Source organism: Diabrotica virgifera, chromosome 10, assembly GCF_917563875.1.
Source record: "Diabrotica virgifera virgifera chromosome 10, PGI_DIABVI_V3a".
NCBI classification, from domain to species: domain Eukaryota; kingdom Metazoa; phylum Arthropoda; class Insecta; order Coleoptera; family Chrysomelidae; genus Diabrotica; species Diabrotica virgifera.
The window spans coordinates 127,265,668-127,293,364 of record NC_065452.1 but is presented as its reverse complement, the minus strand read 5'-3'; the positions used below and the strand labels follow the sequence as shown (position 1 = coordinate 127,293,364).

The 27,697-nt window shown below is 32.3% G+C and overlaps 1 protein-coding gene across 2 annotated transcripts in view; it reads left to right on the top strand.

Moving 5' to 3' along the window:
* LOC114340898 (phosphatidylinositol 3-kinase regulatory subunit gamma-like) overlaps positions 1–27,697 on the top strand; it is a 773,815-nt gene that overhangs the window by 701,773 nt on the left and 44,345 nt on the right. For both annotated transcript variants that reach the window (XM_050641271.1, XM_050641272.1), the window contains 2 exons: positions 13,480–13,614; positions 25,644–26,509. In XM_050641271.1, coding sequence (XP_050497228.1) covers positions 13,480–13,614; positions 25,644–26,509 — 1,001 coding nt within the window. The remainder of the gene's footprint in view (positions 1–13,479; positions 13,615–25,643; positions 26,510–27,697) is intronic.

Sequence of the window (27,697 nt, the reverse complement as noted above, 5' to 3'; positions counted from 1 at the left end):
GACGAGAAAATTGATGGAAGAATACATGAAATGGGGTTTAGAGGTAAACATAAAGAAAACACAATATCTACACATCGGTAACCAAATACAACAGGAAAACCTATATCTTGACGGAAGTGACTACATCAGGGGATGCACAGAATATATATATATATATATATATATATATATATATATATACGTCTTTATATCAAGGCGAGATCCGACTAAATCGAGGACAACCCGAGATCCACCAATAGGAAATTAATTATTGGAGTATATTGTTCATAACTATCTTTATAATTAACATATTAATCATGGCACACTTAGAGGGGAAAAGATTTTTGTACTTAAATTTTTCTGATAAATTTACAGCGAAACGAGATCCGTAGCTGAAACGTAAAGGGGAGGACTTATATACGAAATTTTAGATATTTACCGATCAACGCGAGATCACACACTGATGCCAGCTCTAAAGAGTATTAGTCGAGCGATTGGAGCTCGTGTTGTATTGTATATTTCCCACGATATACAGATATACAGCGGGCGGAGTCAATGACGGCACCAACAGCGTTGTCTCGAATTCTTTATGCAACTTTTAAGTATCGCTTCTTTTGTGTCTTTAACGTCTACGATTTACCTTTTAGAAAGTCCCCTAGTTTTGTTACATACATAAGGGTGTGAAAAAAGAAAAAAATACTTCACAAATAATAACCATTTAATAATGATAATTATTTGCAATACAATATTTTAAAACTATACATTAATATTCTTAAAAAACACTTACTACGAAACCAAAATGTAATTATTATATTCTTAAATAATACAAATTGTTACAAAATAATTATTTAAATGATTGCTTGTTTTAAAAATACATTACAAGAAAGTAAACATTTTTATAGTTATTATTAAAGTTTAAAAAATAAAATAACTCAATATGTAATTATTATTTGGTAGTTAAAAAATGATTTTAAGTAAAATGATTTAAAAGATAAAAAGAAACACACATAATTTTCAGGGTCAACTCCTAATTGCATGAAAATTTGGATTTAGATTCTACCCATCCCCCACTTCAAAGTTGAATTTGTGCCGTTGATTGCTTTTACTTGGAGGGTGAAAAAATATACGTTTAAAATAAGTCCGGAAACAGATCTGACTAACTTTAAGCAACTTTTGCTCTATAGAGTTTTTTTAACTTAGGTACTAGGTTAATTCAGTGGTAGGTACTAGAGTCACTTGCGACTAAAAATGTTTACTTTTCAACAAAAAAAAAAACACGTTTTTCGGCGGTTTTTCGCAAATACTCAAAAAGTAAGTATTTTATCGAAAAAATATTCTTGGAAAAAATGTAGCATATAAAAAAAACGAAAAAATGGTATATTCTTAGTCTATAGAACCAGTAAAAGTAAATTTGTAGCTCATAAAAAAGACGATCTTATCCTTCAAATTCCAAATCAAATATTTTAACGTGATACATAGTACCAAAAAATGAAGCTCATGAAATGAAATGGGAAAACCCATTAAAATTTTTTTAAAGTGTTTACAAAAAGGTTTATTATATTTTATAAAAGTTATATACGGGTAAGAAACACAACGGAACGAATTTTCGAACGTTTAAACAGACGACATCCCAGATTTACCAATTTCTGGACAATTGATCCAAAGGCTGGATTCTAACAACGAAACAGTTGTGGATTTTCAAGTTCTCGATGAGAATCAGAATGAAAAAACATTAGTGACCTCGAGTATGATGGTTTGGAGAATTTGGCTGGTTATATCTGCCATAAATTGAAGGACTCCAGTAGTCAATCCGAAGATGTTTCAACGTACACGTGGGTTGATCATTTGAGTAAGTGTGGTTTATGTAAACCATCAGACACTCTCTTGTCATATATTAAGTATACCCTATTCCACGAACATACGCCTGTTTTGGATTACTTCGAAAACGAATATTTTACTGTGCAAAATAAGAAAAACGAAAGTAAATTGCAAATTACATTGTTGTTTATTGGAATAATAATTATTAGCGCCATTTACTTTCGTACTTCTTATGTTGCACAATAAAATACTCGTTGTCGAAGTAATCCAAAACAGGCGTATGTTCGTGGAATGGCCCATAACTGGAGACAATTTTTCCTTCCACATGAATGGTGATTCCATTTTGGTAACTAAAAATTATTTAGAAAACCTTATGTCCAAAAGTGTAACTGTAGACTGTTCTAACAAAGCGAACAAGTTATTTTTTAGGTCTCGGATGTACTTCCGAATTAAAGAATTAAACAAGTCTCTTAACAACCTGACATTGCGTAAAAGAAAAATTATGAAAACTGCTACATAGTTGCTGTATGTACATCTATTTCACATGCACAAAATTTAAATAAAGTGCATGGCATGAAAACTGTAAAACTTGTTTTTGTCTTTTCCAAGCCTCTTACTTAAATCTGATGAAATACATTATTTAAAAAGTAAAAAATTTTGTTTTTTTTATCAATCCATTAAATTTATGGTTTTATTTTGGGGCTTTTCTTCCCCTTGGTAAAAATTATATTTACTAATGTGTAGGCCACTAATCAATTTTTGCCAACTAACGAAATATAATAATTTTATTAGATATCGATTATATGAATATTTTTATTTTCCGGATACCAATATAATCAAGAAACTGGAAACTTTACAAATAACTGAAAATCAATTTAAATAAAAGTAAATAGTTTAATAATTTTCCTCTAAACTATAAAAATCACGTAGTTTCTTTTAGTCATAATTCATTCATTTGTACTATTCTCAAATTTCATTCGCTTTCGTATTACGAACGCATAGACGGGACTATGCTTTACCCTGTTGCTGACGTCATGCGCCAATCGAACGAGCTTACGTAACTAGAATATCAGGGTGTGCATATTTCCGCGTCCCGGTGAATTCGTATCTATTTTAATCCCCCATCCTAATTACAGGCCAACTGGCAACTCTGGTGCGCAGCTAATTTTTAGATAACCCATTAACTACCGGTGAATTGGTAACTTTCATTTTTTAAGTATTGTTGATAATCTAATATCGGTATTCCAGGTATTTAGCGCTGCACTCCTAGAAAATGGAAAAAATGGCACAGGAAGTGAAACCGATGATAAAACGAAACGCAAAAGAGAAAACTTGGATGATTGTTTTAATAGAAGTAAAATTAAAAAACGGTCACCAAGCAAAGCAGGCAACGAAAACAAGGAAGACATGGAAAATGTTATGATTACAATAATGAAAGAGCTAATGAATAAAAACGATGAAATGCTTCAGGAAATAAAACAAATAAGGAAAGAATAACAACAAACCAATAAAGAGTTAATGGATGTAAAAGCAGAGAATCAAAAACTAAAAAAAGAAGTAAAACAGCTACATGAAAGAATGGAGCAACTGGAGAAATTTAGCAAAAAGAAAAGCTTGATCGTAACTGGGTTGAAAGTAGAAACAAATGATTATAAGAAATTAAAAGAAGAAATGGAAAATTTTATAGCCCAAGAGTTGCAAATACAAATAAAACTAAGAAGTGCAAAAAAATAGGAGAAACAGTATGCGCAATAGAAACAGAAGCCCTCACGGATAAAATGGAAATCCTAAACAAGAAACGTAAACTAAAACAGCATAAAGATCGTATCTATATAAACAACGATTGGACATCCAAAGAAAAAGAAATACAAAAGGAAATAACTAAAATAGCAAAGGACGAAAGAAGCAAAGGTAAACAAACGAAAATCGGCTACAAGAAATTAATAGTGAATGGCAAAATGTAGATATGGGACGAAGAGAGAGAACAGCTGATAAAAAATTCAAAAAACTAATAAACGAAGAACATCAGCTGAAATATGAAATTGACATGGCAAAAAAAGACTCGGAAATGCAAACGGTTAACGAAAACAAAATAACGCACACAAAATAAAGAAATAATCTCAATAAGAAGAAAAGAACAAGACCCATTAGAATGGGATCTTGGAATATTAGAACCATGCTGGCAGTAGGTAAGATGCAAGAAATACCTCTTGAAATGAAAAAATACCAACTAGAAATCCTAGCCCTAAAGGAAATACGATGGAAGAAAGAAGGAAAAATTGAGAAGAAAAACTTTAGCATGTATTATTCGGGAGAAACAAACAGGAAACGAATGGTACGGCATTTATGGTGAACAAAAAAATGAGAGAAAAAGTGATACAATTCAAAGCAGTTAATGAAAAGATATCTTACATAAGGATAAAGCAGAAAATAAACAAGCCAACATCTCGATAGTCAATTGCTATGCACCCACCGAAGAAGCAAACCAAGAAGATAAAGCAGAATTCTACGACATCCTGAAAGAAACCTGTGAAAATATTCCGAGGAATGACATATTAATAATATTGGGTGATTTTAATGCAAAGATCGGAAAGGAGGACTATAATCGTAATGTAGCTGGCAAAGAAACCATTCATGAAACTACGAATGATAATGGAGGAGAAATCTGCAACCTAGCAGCAGCAACAAACACATATTATAGTTAGTACTGGGCATAAACATAAAAAAGAACACAAAATAACATGGATGATACCAGGAAGAATGGATGGAAACCAAATAAATCATACTCTAATTTCGAAACAGTGGACACAAATAGTACAAGACGTAAGGTCATATAGAGGGGCAAATGGAGGCACTGACCACATATTGTTGATAGCAAAACTTAAGATGAAAATAATCAAAGCAAATAATCATAAGGAAGGAAAAAGGAGGAAATGGAATATAGCCAATCTGAAAACGCAAGAAACAAAGCAACAATATACAGAACAACTGGAACAGAAATTGGGTCAGTACGAGCACATAGAAATAGAAGGAGAACGGAAAAACATAAAGAACAGCATAATAGAGACAGCAGAACAAATAATAGGATTCCAAAAAACAAAGAATCGAAAGAATGGTTTGATGAGGAATGTCACCAAAAAAGTCAACTGAAGCACCTCGCAAGAAACAAATGGCTACAAAGTGCCGAACAGGAACAACTGGCCCAATATAGAAAAGAAAAACAAGAAGCATTGAAACTCTATAGAAGAAAGAACAACACATGAATCTCTGAACAAATGCAAGAATTAGAAACGAATGACAAAGACAAAAAGAAATTGTTCGAATAGATAAAACAACGATACAGTACCAAAAAATCTGACACAAAAATAAACAGAAAAGATTGGGAAAAACATTTCACAGACCTATACAAAAACGACAATAAGGCATATTCAGAGGATGAGGATATAAGAGATACTAGAGATGAAGAGGAAGGCGCACCTACTTATCAGGAATTCATGGAGGTATTAAAACAACTAAAAGTAAACAAAACGCCAGGGCCAGATGAAATCAACAACGAACTGATTATCAACGGAGGAGAGGAGCTCACGAAGCGAATGCACAAGTTAATGGTTACAATTTGGAAGGACGAAAGCATGCCCATAGAATGGAAAAACGGACACATCGCACCAATCTTTAAGAAAGGAGATCCAACTAAGTGCTGCAACTACAGACCAATTATGCTAATAAATACAACGTATATGATATTGACCACAATTATAAGAAACCGACTAAATCAATACACAGAAAAAATTATAGGACCATACCAACAGGGTTTTAGAAAAGGAAGATCAACAATAGATGCAATACACGTACTGACACAAACAATTGAAAAAAGTTATGAACATGACATAGAATTACACATACTATTCATCGACTTCTAACAGGCCTTCGACAGCATATACAGACAACAATTATTAAAATAAATGAAAAAATGGAGATACCGGCAAAATTAATAAGACTATCTAGAATGACAATAAAAGACTCAACAGCAAAAGTTAAAACAAATGAGGGCGATACAAATGACATCAAAATAGAACTTGAAGTAAGACAAGGAGACAGTCTGTCAACGACAAACGACACTATTTAATATCGCTCTAGAAGGAGTAATTAGTGACACAGGGCTGAAAACGACAATCATTCAAAGCTCAACACAGATCATAGGATATGCAGATGACCTGGGACTGGTAGCACGAGATAAAAAAAGACTAGAACAGGCACTTTTGACCCTGGTAAGAGAAGCAAAGACGAGAGGATTAATAATCAATCAGAATAAAACAAAATATCTTATAAGCAAACGAGACAATGTAAACAGAATAACAGAAATAAAGATAGGTGAAAATACATTCCAGAGAGTAGATTGCTTCAAATATCTGGGGGTGATGGTGGACGGCAAAAACGGAAGGAGTATAGAGATAAACGAAAGAATTAAAGCAGGTAATAGAGTATATTGGAAATATCACCAATTACTCAAGGACAAAAACCTGAGCAAAAAACAAAATCAAAAATATACACAGCAGCAATCAGATCAGTGATAGCCTATGGAGCAGAAGTAATGTGCCTTACGAAAAAAGACGAAGAAAAGTTAAGAATAATTGAGAGAAAAATTATGAGAAGAATGCATGGCCCAGTAAAGACAGAAACAGGGGAATATAGAAAGCTGATGAACCATGAAATAATAAATATAAATAAAGGAGAAGATATAGTAAAATTCATTAAAGCACAAAGGCTCAGATGGTTTGGGCACACACAAAGAAGAGGGGTAGAAGAACTGATCAGGAAGATAATGAACTGGAAACCAGTAAAAAATAGACCAAGAGGAAGACCAAAAATAAGATGGGAAGATCAACTGCTAGACGATATATCAAAGATGGAAATTGCAAACTGGAGAGAAAAGATTCAGGACCGGAGAGAGTGGAAGAAGATAGTAGAGAAGGCAAAAAAACATCACAACCTATGAACTACGACCTAAAGGAAAAGCGGACTAATTTACCGCGTGAAATGGATGAAAAGAGCTCATATTTGAGCGAACTATACTCTAACAAGAGTGAACGGTCCATATAATAATTCCAGGTATGTACCTGTATAAATTACCCTCCTTGAAGTTGGTGTAAAAGGTATTCATCATTTATGTATTGTCTTTTGGAAGGATTACTAGAGAAAATCCAAATAAATTTTGAAAAAATGGCTGAAATCGCTGAAATTCTTGTAACAGATTTCGTAATGAGTGAACATGGGTGTAAGTTATTGGTGGTAAATGATTTTAAATTTCACTTAAAGAAAGTGCTAAAAAGTCTAAAACATTTATGGTACTGTTCTACATCTGGTTACCAGGCAACCTGTTATACCGACGGTTAGTTTTTTTTAATATTTTGAGTAGTAACTATGTTGGTTATCAACAATTTGATGTCAAAAATGCACATTTTGCCATTTTTTGTCCACCAGTAAGAAGAAAAACATTCAAAACAAAATTTAAGATAACCGCATTATAGAGCATGTAAAACAATTTAAACAAGGTTTTATAAATTTCGCTATACTTAATTGTTGCTTATAAAACTATAAATTAAGTCAGTTTAACGTTAATATAACTTATGTAAAAAATACAACTTATATCTCGATATTACGTGAAATAGCTCAAAGAAATGAGTAAAAATACACGGTTTTTATGACACTCGGTGTAACTACGTAACAATTATTTTAGTTTCTATATGGACGGAATAACAAAATTTATGTAAATCTGACCAATTTTTTCTCAATTTAATTATTTATTGACAATTTAAATGAAAAATAGCCGATTTTAAGAATTTTCGTCTATAAGTTACAATTAGTGTTGCCCAAATGCAAGACCAAGACGAAACTTGGACAGTCTTGGTCTTGGTCTTGGTCTTGGTCTTGCAGCAAGAGTCTTGCAAGTCTCGTAGTTACCCACTAGCATATTGCTATTTATTAATAGACAACTCACATTAGGTGGGTTTTAACCCACGATCTAACTAAACTATCCCTGCCTATACTCTAACTAACTGGGCTATCTACCATGTCCCACGGGAGTCAGTCTGTTTCTTAATGATCTCCTAATGCGGCCGATATTATAGTGGTAATTACAGATTGTTGACAGATCTCGCGTTTTTTTGAAAATATAATGAACTTTCCTATTTGGAATAGAACACCCTGTATATTTTTGCATTTTGAACCATAATAACTACTAATTAATTTTCATGTAATATTTCCTATACCGAAATGCCGCAATTTCTGAGTTATTTCTATATTTATTTAAAAAAAAATTAAACAAATTATAAAAATCAATTGTTCAAAGGTCTTTTGTAGTTTTTGTCTAAAGTTATTCGTTTCCGAGTTATAAACAATTTAAAACTGAAAAAAAAAATTGAAAAATGACGATTTTCATGGCTCAAAAACACAAATAAAAAATATTATTTTCGAAATCTCGAAGTGCCTAAACTGAAGTTTAAACTTTATTTATCAGTTGTCGATAGTAATTTGTTTATTTCATTTTAGAAAACATTGTTTTTTAGTTTTTAATTCAGCCCGATCGCCCATCCCCTCATAAGTTCTTCATTAACAATAAAAAAAAAACAACGGCAATATCACACATGGGCCAATATCTCTTTTTATAATATAATAACAAATTATATCTCTTTTTTTGAAATTTGAAGGTTTGCAAATTTAACCGTGTGAATAACATTTTACCGTGCGCGAATGGACTATACAGGGTAGCCAGGCATTATCTTATCTAGTGCTTTTTCAGCAAAAAATTTTGTTTGGCCGATTGATCTAATATCTAATTGCACACCTTGCAAACAGTTTATAAGTAGACGTTTAGTTTTTCTGTAACTGTAACAGTGGATATTGGATATGGTATTCGTATTATATTTTTATCACCTTATAGGCGACAGACTTCTTTAAAAGTTTCAATGCGATATTATTATACACACAACACAAGAAGATTATTTTATGAAAGGTTGCTATGTATTCTCAAAATCTAGACAATTGCTCAATTGTAATTAATTTCGGAGCGAAGGCGTCGTCTGATATTAGGAAAGAATGAAATATTTTATTTTTACATTGTATAATAATTTATTATGACCTCTGAGTACGTATCCAATAAATAAGTGTTCATATTTTAATTCGGTATGTATGTTCATCGTATTGTTCATAATGCGAATAAATCCAATTTTCCAAATTTTTGTTACAAATTTTTTTGTATCTCATAGTCTCTAAGCGTACACCCGAACATAATATACAGGGTGTAACAAAAATACAGGTCATAAATTAAAGCACCTATTCTAGGACCAAAAATAGTTCTAATGAACCTAACTTACCTTAGTACAAATATGCATATAAAAAAAGTTACAGCCCTTTGAAGTTACAAAAATCGATTTTTTCCAATATATTGAAAACTATTAGATTTTTTATTGAAAATGGACATGTGGCATTTACAGTGAAATTTGTGCACCCCATAAAAATATTATGGGGGTTTTATTCAATTAAACCCATCCAAACTTTTGTGTACGTTCCAATTAAATTATTACTGTGATACTATTAGTTAAATTCAATATTTTTAAAACTTTTTTGGTTCTTAGTATTTTTTCGACAAGGCAGTTTTTATCGAGTTGAGGCTTCTTTTCTAATATGTTTACGTAGAGATTTTATGGGGGTTTTGTTCCTTTAAACCTCCCAAATGGTTGTGTACGTTCCAATTAAACTATTACTGCGATACCATTAGTTAAACACAGTGTTTTTAAAACTTTTTTGATTCTTTGTATTTTTTCGATAAGGCACTTTTATTTAGATGTGACTTCTTTTTTAATATGGTTTAAATATGGTTTAATATGGTATAATAAATTTTTCTATTATTATCAAGTCTCTATAATCGTACTTAGCCATATCCAGATAAACATAACATAATGTGGCCATATACAAATATGTGGTGGATTTGACAAATAATATGCAAAATATCTCGACAAATACTGACTTTTCGAAAAAGTACCAAGAGACAAAAAAGTTTTTAAAGCATTGTGTTTAACTAATGGTACTACAATTATAATCAAATTGAAACGTACACAAAAGTTGGGGGGTTTAAAAGAACACCCGATAAAAATTTTATCGGGTCTCTAAATTTCACTATAATTTTTTCTTAAGATACTACTGCCCTAAGAATGCCACATGTTCATTTTCAATAAAAAATCTCCAATAGTTTTCGATATATTGGAAAAAATCGATTTTCATTTTGTAACTTCAAAGGGCTGTAACTTTTTTTATGTGCACATTTGTACTGAGGTAAGTTAGGTTCAATCGAACTATTTTTGGTCCCAGATTATGTGATTAAATTTATGACCTGTATTTTTGTTACACCCTGTATTGTTCCATAAAACGACACTCAAACTGCAAGACGCAAGAGTCTCGCAGGCTTAGTCTTGTTCTTGCTCAAGTCTTGCACGGTCAGTCTTGGTCTTGGTCTTGCTAAAATAAGGCGGTCTTGGTCTTGGTCTTGGTCTTGCTAAAACGCAAGAACAAGACCAAGACTGCAAGACCAAGACCGATTTTGGGCAACACTAGTTACAATATTTTACCAAAAAACTGAAAAAAGAACGATTAGTTTATTGAAATAGCCTTAAAATGAGTTGAAGTAAAATAGAATTGGAGCTTTTTTTATCAATAAACATTAACTATTCAAATTTATTTCTTACGTTTTAAGCTAACTACCTGAGGTACCCCTAAACCCTAAAAATGTCATCAAAACGACGATTTTGAAGCTCTTCCGACTGGATTAAAGAAGCTATTATCGATTCAAACAAAAGTTGTGTATTTTTAATTCTAAATTTCAACTATTTAATTAAAAATAAAGGGTTTCAGTTGAAAATTCAAAGTTGCTACACCCACCGCTTTCGCAGGCAGAATAAGAACCCTGCTATTGCATAACTATATAGATTTTGAAAAAACATTAAAAAAGCATTCCAAAGTTTTTTCGATATGCCGTCTAGTTCTCGAGATATTTGACAATCGCCTTTCTGGACAGAGCCCTTAAATAATGTAAACATTCTTATTCAAGCTAGACATAAGCCGAGTGAGAGAGCTGACCGTGAAATTTATTTGCGATGTTTCCAAATTTACCGGATCTCGGGTTGTCTGCAGAATATATATTTACCATATACACAACGGATCGCGCGCGCTGCCCTCTACAGCGGATTTAGTGGAACCACTGCAATATAAAATTCACCAAAAGGGGTGCAAAATGAGGTCCAGACAAAAATCGATTTCCTTGTACCCCAACCATTGTCACATCGAGATGTCACTATATACACGTGAATACAAGGTGAGATCCAAAATCGGATCTCGCCTTGCAAAACGGATCTCATATTGTATAGCTTATGATACAAACGGATCTCGCCTTGATATGAAGACATATATATATATATATATATATATATATATATATATATATATATATATATATATATATATATATATATATATATATCTAGGGATTAAATTAACAAATAGTGGAAGAACGGAACCCAGTATAGATGATAGAGTGACGAAGGCTAGAAAGGTTACTAAAGCCCTAAACCCTGTCTTGTGGCAACATAACAACCTTAAATACAAAAATGAGAATGTACGACGCTATTCTGAAACCAATTTTAACGTATGGCTCCGAAGTGTGGCAAATGACAAAAAAATCCGAAAATAAGCTGCTTACTACCGAAATGAATTTTTTAGAAGAGCTGCCAGAATATCGAGATTGACCATGTTCGAAATGAAAATATCAGAGAAAAAGTAGGTAAGCAGAAAACAATAGTGGAAGAGGTACAACGGAACCAACTCACTTGGTATGGACACGTTCAACGAATGGGAGATGAAAGACTTCCAAGAATAACAATGAGATGGATACCGCCAGAAAAACGGAAAAGAGGAAGGCCACCGACCTCCTGGAAACAAGGAATTTCAAAAGCCATGTCAGAAAGATATCTTCAAGAAAGAGACTGGCTAGATCGACAGGCTTGGCGATTGGGTACCGGAAGGCATAGAACGCTATAGAACCGGTTAAATATATTTAAACATATTCAGTACAATTGAAAGAATATTAAAAAAAATGTGTGTGTACTTTGTACGCACGTAAGAAGTTATACTTCTATTATATGATTTAAACGAAATTAATATACTTTTTATTTATATTTTATTTAAATATTAAACTAATTTATACTTACTACTTATCAAACATTTTTATTAAAAGAGTGCCAAAAATTAAAATAATAAAAGAATAAAACACACACAATCACATTAAAAATGCCACAAATGATTTCTGAACATTAATTGTCGGAAATTTTTTTAACTAAATACGTATTTTCTGAAAATAAAATTATATAATAAATATACTTACAATCATAAAATGTATAAAAAAAAATAAAAAAAATAAAAGTTTTTATTGGGATTCGAACCCGCTATCAGCGCGGTTGGTATATTGGGGTTCATTCGCCTTAAACGCTTCGCCACGGAGGCAATGTGTCATTATGTGCGAAGATCGACTAACTAAACGGATTAAGCTTTTGACATTTTTGAATTAAATTCAATTATTTTGATTTTGAATTGAAATGATTTAGAATTGAAAAAATACAACAAAACATAGAGTAAGAAAACAATATATTTGGTGAAGATTGATAGAAATTTTGATGGTAATCAAATTATGTGAATAAAAGTATTACATTCCTACTATGTATTTTGGTAGGTTCAAATAGGTAGGTACCTATGATACATTTACAATTATTACGTACCTGTTGCTTTTAAAAACTATTTAAATGTCACTAGAATTATAAACTTTTTTGTTTCTGTCCTCACAACAATAAAACTAATACATTATACATATGTTTACCTTCATATTGAACAATTATTTATTATTGACAGATCATTTCAACACCCAATCAGAGCCCGTATAACGACTAATACCATACTGTCGGTGTGCGCATGCGCGCAGATCAATATAAATTCACCCTCAATCTCAATCGCGCCTAAAGAAGTATAACTTCAAAAAAATTCAAGCCATACTATTGAAAAATAAGCCAACGGTGGCAAATTTTTACAAACACCAAAATAACGAAATTTTTTGTAACAAAAGGGTAAATCAACATATAATTTATTATTGTTAAACAAAAAATAAGCATAAAATAAAAATATCTCGACAGCGTTACCTCACGAAATGTCTAAAGAAAATATATGAAAACTTTCAGGTAGATGGGTCAAGCAGCGTTTGAGTTAAAATGTCCACCGTCTTCGTAAAAAGCAGTCTTGAGAAAAACGGGTTTAAAGTTTTGACAACTTTTATTTTCATTGTCTTTTTTCTGTCAAATCGTAAAGATACACACCGGAATATATGTTGAATCGCGTAGTAATTTACAAAAGAGAAGGGGAACAGCTGTTGAACGTTTCGCACTACGCTCAAGCGCGATGGTGCGAAGCTATTGCAAAGCGAGTCGAAAGTAGGGATATTCAGCATGGTGTATTTCCGGTAATTTTGCTCTGAGTATTCTTGAAGTTATGTGCTTTCATTTAAAACAAAAAATTGAAAATTTCAAAATTTTCAAACCATACTTAATATGTTCAAAATTCTTACGTTTTTTTTTGTTTCTATTGCAGCCAATTATCGAGTGGACCTGTTCAAACGTGATAGAATGGATGGCGGCCGTTAATCTATATAACTATGCTGACGTCTTCAGATGCAAGGATGTCAAGGGTATAGATTTGATGAATTTGGACAAAGATAAGCTAGTTGTAAGTATTAGATATATACACTCACCGGCAGAGAAAACGGGCACCCCAAAAAATGGGTCATTTTTAATGTCTTGTATTTCCTAAACCTGCTGTCCGATTTAAGTAATTTTTTTAATATGTTATAGCCTTATTCTTTATCAATATCGCTGTAATAATATTGTTGCTAGACAGGTACATTGTCATTGTATACAGGGTGTACGAATCAAACTGTGTTTTTTTCTCAAACTTTGGAACACCCTGTGGAATGTTCTAGCTTTTATAAAATACTAAAATTAAAACCCAACTATAGCCACATATTTTCTTAACATTCTGTTTTTTATTCATTCGCTTATGTTGGATAATAAAAAAGTTAGGCACTTTAACAACTACCCCTGTTTTTCTTCAATACCGGGTGTTTTTCAATAAGTACGGCAAGCTTTAAGGGGTAATTCTGCATGATAAAATAATGACAGTTTGCTTTATAAACTTATGCCCCCAAATACTTCGTTTCTGAGATAGGGGATGTTGAAATTGTTCTTACAAACTGACGATTTATTTATTGCTCTAAAACGGTTTGTGATATGCACATGAAATTTGGTAGATTTTAAGAGCTAGTTATTGCGCATTTTTTAGCATACAATTGAGAATTTTCACCATTGGCGTGCATACGGGATATATCTAAAATATTTATACCCGTATGCACGCCAATGGTGAATATAAAATTCTTAATTGTACGCCAAAAAATGCGCAATAACTACCTCTTAAAATCTACCAAATTTCATTTGCATATCACAAACCGTTTTAGAGAAATAAATAAATCGTCAGTTTGTAAGAACAATTTCAACACCCCTATCTCGGAAACGAAGCATTTGGGGGCATACGTTTATAAAGCAAACTGTCATTTTTTATCATGCAGAATTACCCCTTAAAGTTTGCCGTACTTATTTAAAAACACCCTGTATTAACGAAAAACAGGGGTAGTTGTTAAAGTGCTTAACTTTTTTATTATCCAACATAAGCGAATGAATCAAAAAACAGAATGTTAAGAAAACCTGAGGCTATAGTTTGGTTATAATTTCAGTATTTTATAAAAGCTAGAACATTCCACAGGGTGTTCCAAAGTTTGAAAAAAAACACAGTTTGATTCGTACACCCTGTATACAATGACAATGTACCTGTCTAGCAACAATATTATTACAGCGATATTGATAAAGAATAAGGCTATAACATATTAAAAAAAATTACTTAAATCAGACATCAGGTTTAGGAAATACAAGACATTAAAAATGACCCATTTTTTGGGGTGCCCGTTTTCTCTGCCGGTGAGTGTATTTCAATATATAGAAAGAAATTAATTATTTAGATCTCGTCGTATTTTTTAAGACTTGTTTCCTGATCTCAGTCCTCGGTTAATTCTGATGTCCTACTACTCATGGGACGAGTTCATTTACAGATCATATCATACCATATCCTGCGTTTTCCTGTTTCAATTTCATTTTTTTTTATGTTTCCATACGTTACGTTAGATTCCAAAGCGTCATCATCATCATTAGCAGTTTTGAGTCCACTGCTGAACTGCCTCACGTAAATAATTCCATTGAAGATGCCCTCGATTACGATAAACATCGTGTCTAGGTCTCCATTCTTAAAATTTTCTTGGTCCATCTGCCATCTCTGGCAGCATGTCCTGCCCAGTTTCATTTCAGCGATGTAATTCTTTTAACTGCATCCGCAACACCAGTTTTTCTCCTATTGGTTTGAAACTGTGTCTCTGGGGGAGATAATATTCAACATTGACCTGCGTTACTTGTATCTTATTGATTACTTTTCTGATAAGGGTCGATGTTCCATCCATGTTCCATGAAAAGACATCGGAATATCTTATCTACAGAAGAATTCTCTCAGTTTTCCGTAAGCTGCCCATGTTAGTCCTATTCTCCTGTTTAACTCTGTTGTTTGATTGTCTCTTCCTAATTTAATCTCGTGATTAAATTAGGAATTTAATCTCGTGAATTCCAAAGAGTCCCTATTCCTGGACATTTCTGTGCTGACTATATTCTGTTAGTGGGTCCTCCTAAAATACCTGCAACAGGCTGAAGAGAACTGATCTTGAAGAAGGTTTAAAACTTAAAGGAACGACAGTCTTAGGGTCCCAGAATTCTGGAATAGAAATATGAGTGAATGAAAAATCTACAATATGCCAATTTCCTGATTAAAAAAAAACCGAAATTGTCTCATCGGTTAAATTTTCTTTTCAACACCTTTAGTCCAGAGAAATAAGGATTTTCTCAGGACACTTAAATATCCAGGTAGCTCACTACTTTTTTAGTTATTGTAGACCTATAGAAAGAAAACCTACCTGTTTTTTGCCTAGAGTTCGCGTCTGTTTTTTAATTACCAACAATTTAGTGCAAAAAACGCGATTTTTTCGATTTTTTGCACCCTATTAAAATGCTAAATAGTTGACATAAAATTACAAAATTTGATTTTTTAGAACATTGAAAAAGCTTCAAAATATTTTTTTTGAATGTTAAAAGTCAATTTGTTGCTTCGCAAAATGCAAAATAAATGAAAATCGATATTTGTTGATAACTTTCACCAAATTTACCTTAGAATTTTAGGGTTTCACCTAAAGTTGGGTATTTTGATACTTAACAAACCCTCAAAATTTGAGACCGATCCATTGATTAGTTTAAAAGTTATTCTATTTGTTTATTCCAGAGACCTTTGTTTATAACATAAGAACATAATATAAGACAAAATAAAGAATATAGGGCAATTCTGCGTATGCCAAATGAAAGTGGAAGAGTGATAGTATCAAAATGTATTAAAAAAAGATAAAAAATTAATTAATGCAGTCAAAAATTCTAATGCCAAATTTTAGAAATTTTGTAGTTTATAAACATTTAGAATAACTTTAAAAATATTGTCCGTAGGAACAATTTTTTATACATTCAAAAAGTTAGTATTTTAACACGAATTTTCAAATAAAAAAATTTAGCCTGGGTTCATTTGGGACAAAGTTAGCCATGTGTTTTTTTTAATTTACAGCTAATTTGTTTATAATAATTAAGGAATCTCATTGATGTCATTTTAAAGAATGGGATTTGTATTTTTTGTTAAAATTGTTCCTTCACAGCACCCTCTACGAATTTTCAAAAATGTAGTTCAAACGGTTACTAGGGGGAACCTACAAATCCACCGAGTTAAAATACCGAAAAAGCAATTTCAAACTATGTAATAGATACAATTTTCTGTATCTTCTGATCAACTCAATGGATTGTGATCTTTCTTTTTTAATTTGTTTGTAATTTCTACGTACATTACAAATATGTATGCAAAACCATTCTTGAAAAAATATTTTTTTCCAAAAATCTATTTTTTAATTATAGTATCATTAATGATCACAGAAAAAGTTAAAGAGCACTTTAATAAATCAATCATTTTTATTATATAATTATTTATTGAAGATAATTTATTTATTAAAGTATAACTTAACTTTTTCTATGATTAATAAATAGTATGATTAAAAACATGGATTTTTGGGAAAAAATTATTTTTTCAACAATTTTTAAACAAATTAGACTGTTTATTAATTAATAAATCTCTAGACAAATTGCATATTTGTAATGTACACAAAAATTACATACAAATTAAAAAAGAAAGATCAAAAGCCATTGAGTAGATCCCGAGATATAGAAAATGATAGTAGTTTTAAGTCGCTTTTTTAGTTTTTGAACTCGTGCATTTGTCGGTTCCCAGCTCCCCCTTCACTTGCCACGACTAGTCACCAATTGAACTACATTTTTAAAAATTCGTCTAAAATAAGCTTTTTGAATATGTACAATGATTTTTTTTCTACGGACAATATTTTTAAAGTTATTTTAAATGTTTATAAATTACAAAATTTCAAAAATTTGGCATTAGGATTTTTGACTATATTAGATAATTTTTTTATCTTTTTTTAGTCCATTTTGATAGTATCACTTTTTTACATTCATTTGGCATACGCAGAATTGCCCTATATTCATTATTTTCTGTCTTATTTTATTGCAAAATAAGGTCTCTGGGATGAACAAATAGAATAACTTTTAAACTAATTAATGGATCGGTCCCAAATTTGAAGGGGTTTGTTAAGTACCCCAATACCCACCTTTGGGTGAAACAAGTTCGAACGTAGTTTTAGTAAAAGTTATTAACCAACAACGATTTATACTTATTTTGCAGTTTGCGTAGCAACAAATCAACTTTTTAACTTTCAAAAATCGGCATTTTGAAGGTTTGTCAATATTCTATAAAAATTAAATTTTGTAATTTTATGTCAATTATTTAGCTTTTTACTGGGGTTTAAAAAATGGAAAAAATGCCGATTTTTGCACTAAATTGTTAATAATTAAAAACGGACGCGAACTCTAGGCAGGAAACAGGTAGGTTTTCATCCTATAGGTCTACAACAACTAAAAAAGTAGTCATCTACCTGGATATTTGAGTGTCCCGAACATTGGTCTAAATCTAGCTTATTTCCCTGGAGTACTTTGGTATTTTATACGATAGTCCTAAATGCTGGTTGGTATATTTTTCGAATCCTAAAAGATCGTATTAGTGTACACCCAGAAAGGAGGTATTTTCGGAAAAAGCTGAATTAACTTGCGGTTAATTATGATAATGAAGTAAACTGTGAAGCAAATTATTTTTACGTTTTTCTTACTGTCAAATTCTTTTTGCGTCTTAATAAGATTCAGGAATTGGAAATATTTTTTTATAGCGTGACCTTGATGCACACGTTCTATATATACGATACTTTTTTTGGTACTGTTGCAGACTTAATGTATGTAACGATTCAAAATAAATATATATGTAAAATAGATCGTTTTCATTTTTTAAATCTTTATGAATTAAACTGTTAAATAAACTAGGTTTAATTCAGGTTTTTTTCTTTTTAAAGTATTTATATTATTATATATTTATCATTTCAATTCTTCACTACAGAGATTAGGAGTTTGGTATGTTTCGGCAATAAAGAGGATATGCTATCCATGATATGACTTTACAGTCCCATTTAAAGCCATAGCATCTCTCAGCAATCTCCATTCGTTACGATCTATAGCCATTCTCCTCCACAATCCATTATCTTGCATTCACATCATCCACCTATCACTTTTTCGGTCTTCCAATAGGTCTCTTTCCCTGAAGTTTTGCATTCAACATGTTTTTTGGAAGCCTATTTTCTTTGCTTGGTACTGGCGCTTATCTTTCCTATTACCTACTACCTATATGCTGCAGAAACTTGGACCATCAAAAAGTCTGACTCACCACATATAATACGCCTACCTTCGACAGCACACCGCACAAATATCTCAATAGAACTTGACATCAACACTAGACTTACCAGAATCATCAAAAATATTAGTGGTTGATAGCAAAGTAAATGGTAAAAGAACCCGAGGAAGATCTGGAATGTAAATGGTAAAAGAATCTGAGAAAGTTTCTCTCTCTTCTCTCTTTCTCTCTTTCTGAGGCAGCACACCATGCCCAGGAGAAAGAAAAATGGAAAGCGACTAACCTTACGTCGAATACCATAACGTCCTCACATCCTTATGAAAGATAAAAGATAGAGGAGGAGTTTTCTTCCAGTCGAAATACATGGCCTACCATTGAAGACGCTGTAGTCGGACATGCTGAGATACAGTTGGGCCTGGTATTCATCTCAGTACCTTTCTTATAAAGATATCCATGCGGTTTACAGATTTTTGAGTCAATATCCAAGTTTCACATCCATAGCTCACCATCTGTCGGATTACGGTTTTGTAGATTCATATGTATAGAAAAAGTTGAGCCGTATATATACTTGAGACAAAAAACAGAACTGTCAAAGCTTAACCTAAAGGCTGATTTAAATAGAAGATGTTCCTTAGCATGGGCAGCATTTGGTCGATTACAAACAGTATTTAAATCAAACTTGCCAAACACTTTAAAGGCAAAAACGTTCGATCAGTACGTGTTGCCAGTTCTGACATACGGAACCGAAACTTGGGCTTTTAACAACAGCATAATTCACAAACTTCAAGTGACTCAGAGAGCTATGGAAGGGAGAATCCTCAACATTAAGTTCAGTGATCGCAAGTCCAATGAAGAGCTAAGAAGGAGATCAAAAGTAACAGATAGATCTGATCCAGAAGGTTGACATGTTAAAATGGAACTGGGCAGGACACATAGGAAGAATGGAAGACAACCGCTGGACAAAGCGAATTCTCGAGTGGCGACCAAGGGCAATCAAAAGAAGTAGAGGCAGACCTCAAACAAGATGGACTGATGACATCAAGCAAATGGCTGACCACGAATGGATGCAAAAAACAACAAACAGATATGAATGGACACACCTAAGGGAGACTTACATCCGACGATACATGGAATAGCTGTTGATGATGGTGATGAGATTCGATATCTTCGTCCTCTGATGTACGCCTCGTGGTTTAAATATCTGGTTTAATATCTTCTCACCTAAATTTGGGATTCAAAAAGTCATTCTTTTGATATTAGGGTCAGTCAGGGTAATTGGAAACACTATTTGAAATATCATGACATCTAAGCATTTGAAATTTATTTAAAAATATACTGTTTTATATTAGAATAAAATAAAAGCTTTTGGCTATTGTACAATAAGTCTACAGTAGAATGTCTTAAAAGCTAGTAAGCAAAAGTTACAAAAAAATAAGATATTCAAAGTTTCCATTTACCCAAGAAATTTGAAAAAAAAAACTAAAAAATGGGGTAAAAGTAAACAACAATCTCAGGCTTTTAAACACGTAACAATATGGTCTTCAATTTTGTGGCTAACCATGCAGAAGGCACACTAGTTCCATCTTATCAGTTGGTATGTTTCTACCCTTTATGCAGTTTTAAATAAAGCAATGTGGAATACTGTAATAAGCAGCAGCCTCCCTAAATGTTATTTTTTTTTTGTTTCTGTCACCTCATTTTTAAATTATTCAAAGAGTATTTCATTGGTTCTCTCTTCCGTATGTTCTTCCTCAACATTTTAAAAATGGCAAGACCTGTAACCTTAACATAATAAATTGATTTCCATTTACCTCACATTGTTTCCATTTACCCCTAAAAGGTGTTTTCATTTACCCCATGCTCAAGATTTAAGGGGGTAATTGTGAACACTTACTGTACTGACTTCTTGTAGTAAATAACATTCAAATTAACATTGTAGGCAATATAAATATTCTTGTAGTAGCTATAAATTATGTAATTAGTATACCTACTTAATACGAGAGATAAAATTTGTAAAATATTGGCACTGTTCTAAATCGATTTATGTGTTTAAAAACAATCAAATTTAAATTGCACAGAATGGACATTCACTTAGTATGTAAACAAATGAATAACATACCACACAATAAGCAAAGATGGAATTGTAATTCTGTGTATGTGATATTGTTGTAATATTTCATTTCTAGCCGTAGGGAGTACTGTTTCCAATCACCCCTGTTTCCAATTACCCTGACTGACCCTATATGCTCTACTGACTCTCACCTGCGCATTTTTTGGAGTTCTCTATTTTTTAAAATAGTTAAACGAAGACACTTTTCGTGTCTTTGTTTATTTTACTATCTGCGTTCTTAGTTTTCTTCAAATGATCTATTAGGGGAGTGCAATTAGAACGAAAACATGCAATGTTTCGGAAAAATTCAAACAAGCTTATATTTTTCTAAAACTTTTTTGTTAGTTTATATATACATGTTAAAGTAAAAAGTTCTACTCGCCGATTTGGCCGCTAATATTGTTTATTAATTGTTTAAACAATAACAATTGTTTTGTATAAATAATTTTAAAAATATCGTTAAATTCATCATTTTACTGACTTTACTTTGATCAAATATGTTTCTATTTTGTTTTTGATTATGCTGAATCCGAATATGGCATTGCAATTTGAAAATTTTTATACAGAAGCTCTTATACAGTGTGTCTGCGTAGCTAGGAACCACGTGGAAAACTTTTTTATTATCAATCTTACGAAAAAAAGTTATTTTTAATAAAATGCTCTGGATAGTCAAAAATCTAAAACTCAACCATCAGATATCAAATTTTATCAATTTTATACGAGTTATGTCAAAAATATGAATTTAGTTAAAGAGTAAAGTACCTTTATATTCCAGAATATCAAAAAATGTTATTATCAAAAGTTGTTTGAAATTAGAAACTACATATGTCTAAATATACAATTACATCATTCTAATCGAAAAATTTTTTTCAATTTTTTTTCAAATTACGGATGCTCATCATTATTTTATCACAATTATGATAACTATTTTATTATCACTTTTACAAAAAAAGTTATTCTTCATAAAATGCTCTCCCTGGTCTAAAATCTACAACCATCATATATCAAACTTTTTTAATTTTATACGAGGTATGTAAAAAATATGAATATTTCTTAAGAGTTAAGTGCCTTTATTATTCACATTATTTTAATTAGAAGGATGTAATTGAACGCTAAAACAAATTTTTTAATTCCAAACAACTTTTCTTAATAACAATTTTCGATATTGTGAAATGTAAAGGTACTTTACTCTTGAGTGAAATTCATATTTTTTGACATACCTCGTATAATATTAATTAAATTTGATATGTGATAATTGCATCTTAGATTATATAATACGATGCAGAGTATTTTATAAAGAATAACTTTTTTTCGTAAAACTGATAATAAAAAAGTTATCAATAGGTTCCAAGTTACGCAGACATACTGTATAAGAGCTAAAAAATTTTTTTTGCTGAACATTTATTATTGTTGAAGCTTATTATTAAATGTATTTTGGTAAGTTTTGCAGAAAAAAGTTTTGATCACTTTGTATAAACATTTTTTTAGCTGGTAATTTTCGGTTTTTATTATTATATTTTTGTTCTTTCTTAATTTTCTTAAAAAGAAATAGTTTATTTCATTTCTAAAGTAAAATAATTTAGTGCATTTTAAAGATTACATCTTAAGCTTTAAAAAAGCACTTATAAAACTGTAATAGATTTGTTCAAACTTGAGTAATATCGTCTTAAAGTGGTGGTAATTCTATAAAACTACGAAGATTTCAAAAATTACATTTTTTGAGACGTCATATCATTTGAATTAAATTTTTGAGATTTTTTTTGAATGAAACATCATTTAGTAAGATGCTTGAAAAGTAAGTTGTGCAAAATTGAGAGTTTTATAAGAAAAATTGTATTAGTTACACATTTTTAAATCATTTTTAAACAAAATTCATCTAAGGCTCACTTTCCGCCCACTCCGTACTTATGCCCATACATTTTATTTCTTTCTATTATAACCATATATGGAATAATTAAGCTATCTTATGCATAAGATAGCTTAATTATTCTTCTTCATGTTCAATTTGTAAAATTTCATTTGATCCATTAGTTAAAGAATTACATTAAAATAACTCAACCGTGCACTTCGCCGTACGTTAGTTTAAAAATTATAGAAAATACAGATTTAATTTTAGAAAATTCTTTATATAAGGTTTTTTTTTGTAAAATTTTCTGAATTTTTCAATGGTCAAGTCAGTTTTTTTCTAAAATTTATATTTTCGAAGTTATTTAAAAAACATCTAATTTCGTAGTTCATTTGTTTAATAAAAAATGAAGCACCCACTTCTCGAGTAGAACTTTTTGATATGTTGTTTATTAAACATTTCTTAATTAAATTACAAAAAGTTCTATCTTCTTTGATTTTTCCGAAGTGAAAATCTATATGCACTCCCCTATATATTTTGTACGATTATTGTAAAAAAATACATTACGTTTTTTGTGTAACAGTGTAAAATTTATATTTTTTTTCCTTACATTACGCATCAACCACGCAGGGTTATTAGCGTGTATGGATTGTGTTACAAAATTATAAATTAAAAATAGATTTTAAACATAACAATAGGAAATTATAAAAAGCTCTAAATCTATACAAAGTAAAGTAAAATACTATATTTTTGGTAAGAGGTTGCAGTCTTTGAGGAATGTGAAGATGCTTTTGTATCACTGTCTTTTCCGAGTGCACTATTAATTTAATGTTGGTGGTATGTTGCACTTTATACTTCGGACACTGCAATAAACAATGCTTTACGGTAAGGACACTTCTACACAAATCACACACAGGTTGATCGGCACGTTGGAGTATGTAGTCATGGGTTAATCGAGTATGGCCAATCCGGAGACGAGTGAAGATTACTTGCTCTCTTCTGTGTTTGAATTGTGGAATTTGATTGTGGTTAATGTCAACTTCGTATAGCTTGGTTGATGAGTCCCTCCATGTATCCTGCCATATTTTAAAAGTATTTACTTTGAAATATGCTTTCAGGTCGGTGTGTAGGGTTCTCATGTTCTCTTCTGCGTTTGGGTTATTAGGTGCATTCTTTGCTATTTTGTCTACAACCTCGTTACCTTCGATTCCAGTATGAGATGGTATGTACCCAAATAAAATTAACTTTAATATTCATATTTTCTGCATATTTCAGTTCCTTTTTAATGAAAAGTAGTAGTGGATGATCAGAATAGAGTTGTTTTAATGCCAATATTGAGCTGAGAGAATCTGTGATAATAATAGGTTTGTTCCAACATGAACTTTTGGACGGTCCAGAAACCGTCACGAAACTACTTGTACCGTTTGTTGTGCGCATGTTCGTAATTGTATCGCCCAGTTATCGTCCCATGACGGTAATCATATATTTGTCATTTTTGTTGGTGACAGCTTGTGTGCTTTTAGTCGATCAAAGGCTCAAAAACTTTAAAGAATTAAATCCTAGTGCGCAAGTCAGTCCAACCAGCACATTATGCATTTGCCCCATTACTGAAATGATCATCACGAAACCGTCACCGAAAGATCACAATTCTTGTTGGAACAGTGGGAAGGACGATCCGATGACGATCATATTTTTGTTGGAACAGATTTTGTTTACTGCGCAGAAGCGTTACCGTTTCGTGACGGTTCTCGGTCGTGTTGGAACAAACCTGATGTTTCTCTTATTATTTTTGTTAACTATCAGAGCCAATGCTTTTAGAATAGCAAACAGTTCAGCGGAGAACGTTGTTGTATATGAAGGTAACTTATAAGCTGCTGTGTAATCTGACGAGTAGATTGCTGCGCCAGTTCCGTCTTCGTTTTTGTGTGCATCGGTGGCATCGGTGTAAACTTTGAAGCAGCTACCATATTTGCTTAATATTTTAAGAAATTCTTGGTTGATTTGAATTGCAGGCGTTTCTGATTTGTTTAGTCGCAATAAGCTGGTATCAGTAGAGGGAAGGCGAATTGTCCAAGGAGGAGGGGTTTGGATTGCGGAAATATCGTAGGTGTCTGGAAAATGAATACCTATTTTTGATATTAATAAGTAAGTTTGTATGCGGTAATAAAAAGGGTGATCAGTTCTATTTGAGTTTTGGAAACAACTTTTAAAGCGGTCAGCGAATACGTTGTGTATAACTGGGTTATCTTGATTAGAGGATACTGCAGCTGCATAAGAAAGACTTAGATATTGTCTTCTAAACGTGAGTGGGATCTCTCCAGTCTCCCAGTATAGAGTTTGTATTGGACTTGTGTGGTGTGCTCCTAAGGAAATTCGAAGACCTGTATTTTGAATCACATCTATTGTTTTTAAGTACGTTTTTTTTGAGGAGTTGTAAACGATTGAGCCGTAGTCAAGTTTGGAACGTACTAGGGCCTTGTAGATATGTAGTAATGTAGACGAGTCGGCGCCCCATTTTTTGTTTGCAAGTGATCGTAACAAATTTATTCCAGGCTGACATGTCTTTTTTAAATATTCTAAATGTATTTTCCAAGTTAGTTTTTGATCAAATATCATACCGAGAAATCTAACTTCGTCTACATATTTAACCTGTGCTCCATTTAAGTATAAGTTCTTCAGTTGTATTTGGTGACTTTTCGTAAAACACACTGCTTTGGTTTTAAGGGTATTAAACTGAAGTCCACTTGTGGATGACCACTCTTCAATATGATTTATGGCTTTATATTTATATTTTAAATTTATATTTGTTTTCAGGCTATGGGAATAAAAGACGATTTCCACCAAAAAGCCATACTAACCTGTGTGGATGAACTCATCAGGAAGCCGGAGATATGCCTAACGTTAAGAAACATCGAAATTGAGGAAGCCGCATCGTCCACAGGCACAAACTACACACATACTTTGACACAACATAGTTTTAATACCCTTGAAAGGTGTGATAAATGCAACAAGTATCTTCGAGGTCTTCTTCATCAAGGTCTTATTTGTCAAGACTGCGGACTCGTAGCCCATCGGACTTGCGCAGCATCAACTGATCTTCCGTCTTGTACTCACCGTCCAATGGATCAAAGATCCCATTTCATTCAGTTCAAATCGTTTTTTGGTCAGGGCCTCTGTTCCCAGTTCAAGCTTTCTGACAGCGCAGCACCTGATCTTCTCGTCTACTGCGCCGATGAACTTGAGAAGCGCGCCCAAAGTAATGAATCTCTAGAGCTGTACAATTTGTATTGCGCTACTCCACCAGCAAATCAACTGTTAGCGCTGGTTAAGAAGATCGAAGAAAATCCCCATGACATCGGTCTATCGGAGTTCAGTCCTGTCGCAATTGCGGGCGTTTTTAAGAAGTATTTACGGGAATTACCAGATCCTTTGATCCCGGTGCAGTGGTACGACAAGTTCCTAGAAGCAGCGAGAAAAAGAAACGATCAGGAATGTACGACTTTATTGAAACAGTTGGTGGAAGAGCTACCTCCTCATCACAAGTCCACTCTTAGATTCATTATGGGTCACTTATGCAGAATATGCCAACTAGAGTATGCTAGAGGAAACAAGAGTCCTCCAACTGTATTAATCCAAGTGATGTGTCACATTTTATTGAGACCGCCATGGGAACGAATTATGTAAGTATGAATACAAAGAACAGTCTTCGATCAACAATATCATAAATGCCACTTTTATTTTGTTATTAAAAAACGAGGTTTCACTTTTATTGAAAAAAGCTACACCTAAACCACTAACACGCAGTATAGTCCTGCAGTCTATCTAATACTCAATAACATTCAGCAGAGCGGGGTGATATTGTTCGAAATGTGTACTTACATAAACAAGGGATCATTCCATAAAACAGATAGATCCCTTGTTTATGGAATTACACATCTCGAACAATTAATGAGTATCTTAGATAGATTGTAGTACTATAGTAATCGTTTAATAATGAATTCCAGATGAGTTTTGAGTAAAATTTTTGTTACAAAATAGGTTTTGTGGGTCTGACTAGCAAGTACAATCAAACCTGCCATATCCAGATCAATGTGGCGACAGACCGATCCGGATATGAAAAAATCTGGATATCAAGACCACTACTTCTTTTACAGTCTCTGAAACGTTTTCTCCTTCATACATTCCAGTAATCAACACCGTCAATAACTTTCGTCGATAGACACGTTTTATAGATTCTATAATACATTATTTCGCCATCTTTTAGTTCTTTTTAGTGCATTGTCCAACAGCAGGATTGCCTTTCTCGGTAGATTTCGGTAGATCCGGACGGCGCAGAACCGTCCGGATTTGGGGAGGTCCGGATATGGCAGGTTGTACTGTATCTGTTGTGTTGTGTTGCACATTCATATATTATTTCGTTCAGTGGTGGATCTAGACATTTGCTTTGAGGGGTGGGTGGGAACTTCAGAAACCAAAAGACATAAATGCATTTAGTTCCCTTAATTTTCCTAAACTATCATTGGGTTGAATTTGTCTGTTTAAGTTTCAACGCTAATTTTTTATGTTCCAACAATTTTTTTTTCGTTAATTTTGTAGCTTGTTGATTTCGTTTATGGATATATTTGCTCCTGGAAATATTTGCTCAATTGTTGATCTCCAGAATTAAAAGTCTTGTTAAGATACGGCTCTGTTCATTCTTTTATGTATTGTGGAAAATTTCTTAACTAAACATACCCAAATTTGAATTTACTTATAGTCTTGATAAGGTAATATAACCTTTATTGACTTATCATAATATACGCAAATTTTGTAAATACTCTTTGACCTTTTATATAAATTTATATAATCTTTTTGTTTCTTTTGGATTT